At 32.8% G+C, this 10452-nt stretch overlaps 1 protein-coding gene across 1 annotated transcript; it reads right to left on the reverse strand.

Moving 5' to 3' along the window:
* Positions 1-221: 221 nt before the first annotated feature.
* On the reverse strand, positions 222-10121 carry LOC116138685 (probable disease resistance protein At4g27220). The gene is made up of 10 exons (XM_031424372.1): positions 7356-10121; positions 6757-7257; positions 5995-6513; positions 3941-4597; positions 3352-3705; positions 2031-2783; positions 1600-1711; positions 886-1019; positions 740-833; positions 222-536 (listed from the first exon to the last, which is right to left on the reverse strand). The coding sequence occupies exons 1-6, from the start codon at positions 10119-10121 to the stop codon at positions 2499-2501; spliced, it is 5082 nt and encodes a 1693-aa protein (XP_031280232.1). The 3' UTR covers positions 222-536; positions 740-833; positions 886-1019; positions 1600-1711; positions 2031-2498.
* Between the last annotated feature and the right edge of the window lie 331 nt (positions 10122-10452).

Here is a 10452-nt window from a genome sequence, read left to right on the forward strand (position 1 = left end):
ACTCTAATATTTCCAGAATAATTATAAGCTAAACAATATATCTAAGAATTCAGATCAACTTCTAAAAAAGCAAGCAGAACATGTCAAAATTTAATTTTCAGGTAAACGGGGAAAAGTTATATAGTACATATTGAATAGTATAATAGCCATTTTTTTATAACTGAACAAAGAAGGAAGAAATAACCAAATCATAAATTCACATTTACAGTAGCGCCAAAAAAAAAAAAAAAAAAAAGGGAGAAAATATAGCTACAATTACAATCAAGATTACCTGTCCCCTTCACATGTAACTTTTTTAAGAGAAAAAGCATTAATGAGTATTAGTGAATCACACAAGAACTTTTTATCCTCAGAAATGGCATGATGTGGTAAAGAGATAGTTTTCCCTGAATTCTCACCCTCACTCCTTCCAGTTTCTTGGTCCAAGGCCCCTGGTAAGTCTTTGTAAGAAATTGTTGCTCAGTATCTAATTGAGCAGTAACCTTCCAACTAGGACTAGTAGTACCCTCATCATCCTCAGCAATATCAAAACTACTCTGAATCAATAAAGGGAAAAAAATAATTACAGGTTTTTCTCATTTGCAATTTTATTTCACAAATGCATAACAATAGTAATGATTAGAAAATAACAAAAATGAATAAGGGAACAAAAGTTTCTTGAGTCAGCATTTGTTTTTCCAGTCCACTAAATTCACAAACAATTTCAAACTGAAAATTTTTGGAAAATACATTCCACTACCCTGGAAGACAGTTAATGATATTGATGAAGTTGTTAGCAACTGAAGAAATGAAGCAAGTGAACTCTCCAAATCATGAAGCTTGTTGAAGGCATCCTGAAATTAAAAAAAAAAAGAACAAATATCTAAAAAGTACATTAGCTCATACCTCCTGACTTGGAGCAGCACTAGAATGGTTAGCCCTCTCTGGGGATAGCCTTCCTGCTGGAACCCCAACACAATCATAGCTGTCTCGTTGCCTCCCACTCCCATTTGGATCTTGTTCATTTGTATATCATCATCCTGAATATGCAGGCAACAACAGTAGCTCTGATATGGTCAAAAGCAAGAATGCAAGTTTTACACCAATGAAACAGTAAGGAAACAAATAAAACTGATGACATTAATTTGGTTATCAAACTTTATCAAGGAGTTTAAATAAAGTAAAAGTACTTACACTAGAATTGAAAAACTTAATTCCCATTCAGAGCCTTATTTAACAAATAAAATGAAATTGGCGATCGATTCTGTGTTGGGGTGCAAAGAAATAATTTTGTTTTATTAAGTAATTTCAATTCATGTCATAATTATATGAATTTAATTAAGAAATCTTCCATGTAACATTGTATTGAAATAAAAATGCATCTCTTTCAAACATTTTATCAAACAACTCTGCAACATCACTTAACTTGATCAATCAAAAACATCTACAGGTCTTATATAAGAAAATGTCAAACATCAAACTGAAGCTTCAGTTAATATAATTATCAAAGTCACAAGTAAACGAAGCTTGAGTTCTAAAACACAAATATCAAACCTCGATTACACAAAGCATTCACTCTTAAAATCTAGTTTAAAAGTCGAGCAGAATGATTTTGCTTACCTGCCGCTTGTCACAGAGAGTGCTAGAATCAGTGACGCCGGTGACGGTGGCTCCGTGGCTTGTGACGTCGTTAGCTAGAAACACCAGTGCCGCTTGAGCTGGCCTCTTGTGACTGTAGCAGTGGAGAGTTGAACAAGATGAAATGTGGCGACTTTTAGTGTAATAAAGACACAGGGTTGGTTTTATTTAATTTAACACATATTTATTAGGGGGAACTGGAATTTTTAATTAATATATATTTATATTATTATCAATATCAATTCAACAGTATTTATAATTTAGTCTAATTATACATCAAATATGGAACAGTATTATAAATTATACAATCATATCTAATCTACTCTAGTGTAATAGTAATAAAGACATGTATACCAGTATTAATAGCAAAGATGGTAAAAAAAAATAAGAAGATTTTGTGAATGAGTACGTACCATCTCTGTAAACATTTGTTGGATGGTGGAATTCAGATCATCCTTCCAAACATATTCTCTAGTAAACCAATTTTGTATTTTTTGCACCTTGTTTAAATTTGGCGTGCTTAAACTTCCTTGAGTAAAGATCTCTAATTTTGGACATCCGCTCACAGTTACTTGTTCCAAGCATGGGAATTTGAAGGCACATATTGTTGGGCAGAAGCATGTGAGGCTTGATAAAGAATAAAGCTCCAAAGTTTTCAATTGGCAAAACATGGTCTCTTCTTCTATCTCATTAAATTCACCTATTATTACTTCTTTCAATAACTTGCATCTTCTTATTGACATTTTTGTGAGTTGGACAAGAGATTTGACAGTTGAGCATGTAAATATGTTTACCAATCCATGACAATCAGATACATCCAAAGTTGTAAGATTTGTGAAAGATACTGAGGATGTCCATAAATGTGTCAAATCATGACATGTCTATATTCTCAGGTCTCTAAGATGTGGAAGAAATGGATCCACTTGAGAATCTTCTTTTGTTGCATCTCTTTCATATAGGAATAGCTCTTTGGACCTAATATCACGTAGAGTAAGGATTTCCAAACTGTATAACCTTTTGAGGAAGCCATAGAAAAATGGAATTGATTCATCATTTAATTCACGCAAACAAAGTTCTTTTAGTTTGCAGAATCCCTCCAATGGTCTTTTAGTTTGCAGTCTAAAGGCATCGACATTTAAAGACAATGATTCCAAATTGGGCATGACCTGTAAGTCAAAATGGATGAACAAGCAAGAAGGTGTTACTGAGCATATCATGTTATTGACCAACAAGAAGTCAGTTCCTTTGATTAACTTTTAGGAAACCATAAGCAAGCAAAACTATCTGACCTAATTTTTTTGTTTTAAGAAAAAAAAAGAAACTAATTGTATTAGGAAGAGACAAATTTGAAAAAGGAACTTGTAATCAGTACAAAATCGGTGAAATTTTTAACTTCCCCAATTAATTAAATTAATTATATGTTTTAAATAAATATACTTCAAAAAAATAAAAAAATACATAAGCTAACAAAAATGAACTTCTTAATTCACAAAAATCAATAATATCTAATCAATAAAACAAGACCAACCACTTAGTTTACTGCCATTCGGTTTGAAAAGGGAAAAAACTTCAGTTGGTGACTATCTTTTACAGGCAAGTATGCAACACAAAATACATATATCACCTCAATTGTAAGATAATTAGTAGCAATGCCACAGAATTGGTATCATGAACATGTCATATTAATCTAAATGATTATGTTACATTTTATAAAAAGTATAGATAAATTCATACCTTTCCAGACAAATCAAGGGAAGGGGCCCCTTCTACTTCTTCATTAGCAACAATTTCCTCCAACTCACAAGAATATATACTCAACTTTTTAAGTTTCACTAGACCAGTAGCTGTGGAAACTGGAAATAGACTTTTCAAACTCCAACACTTCTCAACATGTAATGATTCTAGATTGTGAAAGGTAAGAAGTCCTTGACTATTATTAGCTGGAACAATAGTCATTAATTTTTCACAAAATTCAATTGTCACTTGTTTTAGTTTGCCAAAGGAACCTGCATGGAGTTGGTTGTGCCATATCAAGTGTAAGTTATCCAGGCGTGAGAGAAACATCTTCTCTAAGCTTGGAAAAACAACCTACAATAAACATCTCGAGGTAAGCTTTTCGAAATATATTGGAAATAATAATTTTAATATTATTAAATTCAACAAAAAGATTTTGTCTTTTTAAAAATCACTAAAAAAAATGTATATTATTTTCAACCATGAATGATAATTGAATTTCTAATAACTGTGGATGATGATAATAACATAGATTATTATAAAGATAATAAAATTAAAACAGTGATGAAAGAGTTTCAATCATACAAACCTTTTCACTAAGAAGGGGCACAATATGGTCAGATTGGTGCTTTATATTAGTGAAAACAAATGTCTCAATCTGTGGACACTTGGCTACTGTAATAGCTTTCAAGGCAGGACATTCCAAAGTATTCATTCCTGAATAGAAGCTTGTCAAGTTAGGCAATGACTCAAGAATAATGGAGTTCAATTGGGGTACCACAATTTTCTCAATGTCTGCTTCCTTTTCTTCTTCTTTCAAGATACTTTCTTCTATCAAAGCACAATTTTTTACTTCTATCTCTTCTAGTTGAGCAAGACCCAAAATGATAGATGGAGTAAATATACGTCTCAAGCTACGACAATTGTGAACTTTAAAGGATTTCAGGTTGTTGAAGTCCAAAACTTCTAGATTACTTTTCTTCAATGTATGTCTGTCAACATTTAATTGTCCTTCCATATCAAACACTTCTTTCAGTGTATCACAATTTCTTATTTCCAATTTTTCAAGATTTTTTAAGTTGCACAACACATTGAATGGAATAGCAGTTGATGTGTCCAAGCACGTGTCCAAAACCAACAACTTTAAACTGTAGAATGAGCTGGCAGGAACTTTGGCGTTCCAAAATCTTTCTTTTAATGTAGGGAATTCAGAGAGCTCTAGATGTTCTAAATTGGAAAAACCAACCTATAAAACACAAAATATTTGGTTAAAACCATTTACAACTGGCCAAAGATATAAAAAATTAAAAATAAATTATTTCAAGCATAACAATGTGGATTGATATCAAAGTCACTGAGATTTTAACATGGGCAGTTGCTAATTATAACATTTTATATTTTTAACAAAAGGTTTCCTTCTTGTACTATTATTCTTTGTTATAAAACATTGACAATGGGTGATTTTAAGATTAGTTCCTAAGGACCAATAATGACAAGGACACGAGAAGACAATTCTTTTATCATACTAATATGTCTTTTTTTAACAAAACGAAAAAGAAAACACACTTTCCAATAAATAGTAATAGGAATGTTATATTTTAATGATGTTTATGTACCCAATAATTAAAATCACCCACAACTTGTGCACAAAATACGTCAAACAATTTAACAATAATTTTTTGCTATTTAATAGACATGAAAAATTATATCCAGTTCTATAAAATGCAAAAGGAAATAATAACTGTATAAGGTAAAAAAAATGATCTTATCTTCACAATTTTTCACAAGAAAAAAAATATATATGATTTTGTTTCTTAGTTTTTATTTTCTCATTTGGTTAGGTTTTATATATATTGTTTAGTTATAAGTAGTTCTAATAGACCCAGTCAAGTAAGTCCTACAACAGTAATCTAAAATTTTTTATTCTCAAGAAATTCCTCTGAATACGATATTGAATGAGTTCTTAGATTATCAAAAATGAAATCTCATTCGTTAATTTACAGAATAATTTTTATATATATATACACACCATGATTTGAGATATTTGGAATCTTGCAATTACAAATTTTTTCATTACAATAGTTGTGGAGGCTGGGATCATGGATTGTTGCAAGAACAGGAGTTTGAGAATTTAACAGCCTAGTTATCAAAGATAATAGCTCTTGCACCTCATGATTTTGGAACTGTCTATGTATTCTTACTCATTTTTAAATAATAAAATAATGACAATAAAAATATTAGTGATGATGGTCATATATATATAATCATATTAATAGCAACAATGCAAAAGAAGAACAAGCAAAAATATTCATGAGTCAGGTTTTTAAATTTAGAAGAAAGTTGCAATTTTGTTTATAACCATTTGACTTTCCAATTAATTATAGTAATTATATTTTTAAATAAATATAATTCTGACATTCTAATTATAAACTACTTTAAAGTACAAAATATAAATTAACAAAAATAGATATTCAAGTAGCTAAATCAACATTTATGTCTTACTCTGAAACATGACTAGTCGGTTACTATAAATTCATTCTTGATTTAAAGAGAAAAATGAAATAATAACAAAAAGAAAGAAATTTCATAAATTAACCTTATTGATTATGTTGCATTTTTTAGTTGCAATAGACGAAGTCATACCTTTTCAAACGAAAACAGGGCAGGTTGGCTCTCTCCATTTGAAGCATTTACTTTTGTCTTTCCACAATTATGCACCACCAACCTTTTTAGCATTGGGCACTCTATTGTATGCAAACCCAGGTAGAAATGTCTCAGTTCTGCTAAATTTTCAAGTTTGAGGAAGGTTAATTGAGGAAACAAAAATGTAGGGGTCCCCTCTACTTCCTCCTTGGCAACAATTTCCTCCAACCCACAAAAGGAAATCCAAAGCTCGTTAAGTTGCAAAAGACCAGTAGCTATGGAAACTGGAAACAAACTTTTCATATTCCAACAGTTCTCAACAATTAATGTTTCTAGATTGTGAAAGGTAAGAAATCCTTGAGTAGAATTAGAAGGAAAAATAGTCAACAAATTTTCACAGTATTCGACTCTCACTTCTTTGAGTTTGGAAAAAGAATCTTTATGGAATTGGTTGTGCCATATCAACTGCAAGTTATCCAAGTGAAAGAATATCATCTTTTCCAAGCTTGTAAAAGCAACCTACAAAAAATATATCCCCATGCTAATGTTTTGGTAATGATAATGATACTAAAATAATATATAAAATAAAAACATATCAAACAAATTTTGTCTCTCTTAAAAGAAAAAGAGAAAACTAAAGAATTTATAAGTGAATTTCTACTAATTATTTGCAGATAATAGTGACATTAATAGCTATAAAGAATTTTAAAATTTTGAGGCCAATAGACAACATAAAATTTCAATTATAAGAAATAACTTTACCTTTTCGTTGAAGAGGGGATTTATATCAGTAATATGTTTTTCCAAGCTCACTTCATCAGGTTCCTTTCTTAGCGTGTCTGCACCAAAAGAGTTGTGGAAGAATGTCTTCAAATTAGAGCAATTCTGAATGTGAAGTTCATTCAAGGTGGGGAATTCAATTGAATTTCCAATGCCAAATCTTGTGAGTTTTGGAAGACCCACAAGCTTTAGGTAGAATAGTTTTGGAAAACTCAAATCAATTATCTTATCTTCTCCTTCTAAGCCTTGTGAGTCAAAAATTACTGCTTCCATCAACTTACAGTTGCATATCACAAGCCTTTGGAGTTGCACGAGACTTTTGACTATAGAGGATGAAAACAAAAACTTTAAACCATTACACTCCTCCACGGTTAAGCTTTTTAAGCATTGAATATAGGAAGACATTGGTTGAGGTTGATCAACCCATATGTTCTCAATATTAATTGACGATAGTTTCAAGTTCTCCAACCTTGGGAAAACAACCTGCAAAAGCAAATCTCTCCATAAATAACTTAGAAACTAATTACAAAACACTTTTTATACATGAAAAGAAAATAAAAGAAGAAAATGAGAAAATATACCTTCACGCCAAAACTTATGAATCGTGGTAGGCATTGTAGTACTAGGGAATGCAATTGAGTGAACTCAAACTTACTATTCCTTTCGTTTTCACCAAAAATCTCCTTTAGATTTTTACAATCAATGACTTCAATTTCTTGAAGCTGTGAAAACTTTTTATTATCAGAGAACGAGAAGAGATGCACCAGCATATCACATTTTTCAACTTTCAAAATTCTTAGTTTGCTAAAAGACTCCGCAAAGAGTTTGCCACCACATATCTTCTCTAATTTAATCAAATTATGAAGAAACAATGACTCTAACTTTGGGAAGACAGTTTTGCTAGGAGCAAAGTTCAAAATATACAAGAGCTCATGACCATTTCGCACATGAAGATGCTTTAATTGTGCAAAACCATCCTCATCAAGTTCATCAATAGCATTTTTAACACCATTCAATTCTAAATGGAGTTCTTCAGTTCTCTTCAACAAAATTTTAACTCGATGGATCAAGGAAATGCTATTGTTGAGCTTGATTTTCAACATTCTCGAGGTTTCACCATAAGTAGCATGCCAGCTCCAATCCCACACATCTCCTATAAGTATTCTATATCTTTTCAACTTCTCCAAAAAAAAGAAGTCTTGAGGTATAATCTCGAGATTGTGAACACGTATCTCAAGAGTGGTAAGGCGAGACAATTGCTTCAACTCAAGAATACTAGCATTCTTTCGTTCGTGATTGTTCATTAGACCTTCAATCTCCCAATGACGGAAGCCATTGCCCATGTATAACTCTTCTAATCGAGACAAGCTTGAAATGACATTTGGTGGAATTAATTTCAAGTTTGAGCACTCGCTCAAATCTAACATCTTCAATCGAGTCAATTGTCCAATTTCCTCAGGCAACTTTTCTATGTCAGAATATAGCAGGCTAAGAATTTCTAACTTCTTAAGCTCACCAACTATTGCTATATCGTCTAGTACGCAGCTGTCCAAACACAGTGTTTGAAGGTTTTTTAGGCAGCAAAGTGAGGAAGGTAGTGGCAAAAGACGAATTCCAGTCAAATCCAAAACTTCAAGTTCTTTCATCCCTTGGAATAAGAGTTCTGGGATTTGCAGATAGTGATTTCGGCTTAATAGATAAAAGAACTTGAGTTTCGGATATTCCAAACTCTGAGGAAGCTCATCACCAATATCTCCATAGGGCAAAGTTATAGCAGTTGAAGTTTTCGGTATTTTTTCCTCTAGCACTTCTTTCAAATCACCAACGTTTTTAATATTAAACATAAACTCTTCTGAGGATGCAATTGATATAACAACAGCATGAATGAGGTCATGCATTTTAACGGAATAATTGATGATACTATCCAACAACAAAGACGAAGCTTTGAGATTATGGATCAACGTAAGCAATCTATTTCTTCCATCTTCCAAGGTATAAACATCCCTAAACAAATGCAAACCCATACTATATTTTAATAAGTCACTAATGACTATACCAGGACTTGCATTCAACAAACCACAAAGAAGAAATAGTGATTTTTCCTCGCTTTTCAAAAAATTGTAGCTCAGTTCTATAATAGAACACACACGTTCATCCATTCCTTCAATTTGTCTAGGATTAGACCTTCTTAGTTGACGCAAGGCATCCTCCCAAACTGGAAGACTCTTACTTTTAAGAGCCTTTGCTACTGTTTCAATAGCAATCGGCAAACGTGCACATTTCCCGACCACCTCTACTGCTATAGGTCGAATATCAGAGGTTTCAACAGAATCACCTGCAGTCTTTAGAAACAAATACCATGCTTCTTCATCTGATAAAAGATCAACCAAGAAGTTTTTTTGAATATTCATATGATTGCATAATACATGTTGATCTCTAGACGTAAGCAATATCTTGTATTGCCTCTCATCATCTTTTCTTTGGCCAATTCCCCTGTGAACGTCTCCATAAGGAATTCCAACAGCATCCAAGTCAAGTTTGGCCCATATATCATCTAATATTACTAGAATACTCTTCTCCCTTTTCAACCTATCACGTAGTCGATGAGATCTTCCGGATACACTCTCCTCATGAAATGTTAGGCCTAATTGATCAGCAATTTCTCCTTGGATTTTTTTAATGTCTGGTGTCTGTGTTACAGTCGTAATGACCACCTCATCAAATAGCTCATCTTCCTTGGCCTGCCAAGCTACTTTTTTCACCAGTGTAGTTTTGCCCACACCAGGCATCCCATACACCCCAACCTTGTTAACATTAGCATCCTTCAAAGCTTCCATAATTCCCTGTAAAACTGGCATTCTAGAATCAAAGGCCTCATAGCCTGTAATATAAATGGATTCTGTCCTCTGTATTGCAGGACGGTAGGAAACACTACTGAAGTTCCCCTTCCCCGACAGATCGGCACCACCTGGTAACGCTTTCGCTGCCTTCTTGCCGAGCATGTAACGCTGAATCAAATTAGGACACAACCCGATGAAACAACGCTTCTTTGCTTTATCTTCATCACCAATTATGGGTTTTACAACCCCTTCAGTGAAGTCATTTACTCTTTTCAGCCATTGTTCCACATCCTTTTCAACCACTTCCCCTCGTCTTCTAGCTTCATCAACTTGATGTTCCACCCTCTCTCTTGCATTTCCCAGATCCTCAACTTGATTCTTGAGATCATTGATGTAGCTCCCGTACTTGAACAAATAAGATATATGCTGTCCAATGAAATCAAACGCTGACTCTGCAGCTTTTGATGCAACGCCAGAAACTGCAGCGCCACCTAGTTCAGCAGCCATTGCTTTTTTCTTTTTTCTTTTTTTCTTTTTTTTTTTGGTTGTAACGAAGCGAACCGGAACCCGTGTGACCAAAGACAACAAAAAGGAAGGAAAAGCAGACAACAATCAACAAAGCCTTGTTGAATAAGCAGTGTTAGTTTTTTAAAAAGACGAGTTTAGTCCTGGCCGGTCTTTCAAAGATGTAAATATTTAGAATAAGAAGAAAAAGAAACAAGATTGAGAAATAATTCGAAAATTAACACAAACAAAACTGGAAACTTTTATTTAATTTTGAATAATATGGAAATAATTATAAACTCAGATAAATTTCGTTTTCAACACAATAAATCAA

The sequence above is a fragment of the Pistacia vera genome, unplaced genomic scaffold (genome assembly GCF_008641045.1).
Source record: "Pistacia vera cultivar Batoury unplaced genomic scaffold, PisVer_v2 Contig343, whole genome shotgun sequence".
NCBI lineage: Eukaryota > Viridiplantae > Streptophyta > Magnoliopsida > Sapindales > Anacardiaceae > Pistacia > Pistacia vera.

Bases quoted from the DNA above. Each gene is read 5' to 3' on its own strand.
- LOC116138685 (XM_031424372.1), bottom strand. From the start codon at position 10,121: ATGGCTGCTGAACTAGGTGGCGCTGCAGTTTCTGGCGTTGCATCAAAA. The intron at 4,598-5,994 runs GTATGACTTCGT...TGTGTTTTATAG, and splicing joins CCCTGTTTTCGTTTGAAAAG to GTTGGTTTTTCCAATTTAGA. The intron at 3,706-3,940 runs GTTTGTATGATT...TGTTTATTGTAG, and splicing joins TGCCCCTTCTTAGTGAAAAG to GTTGTTTTTCCAAGCTTAGA.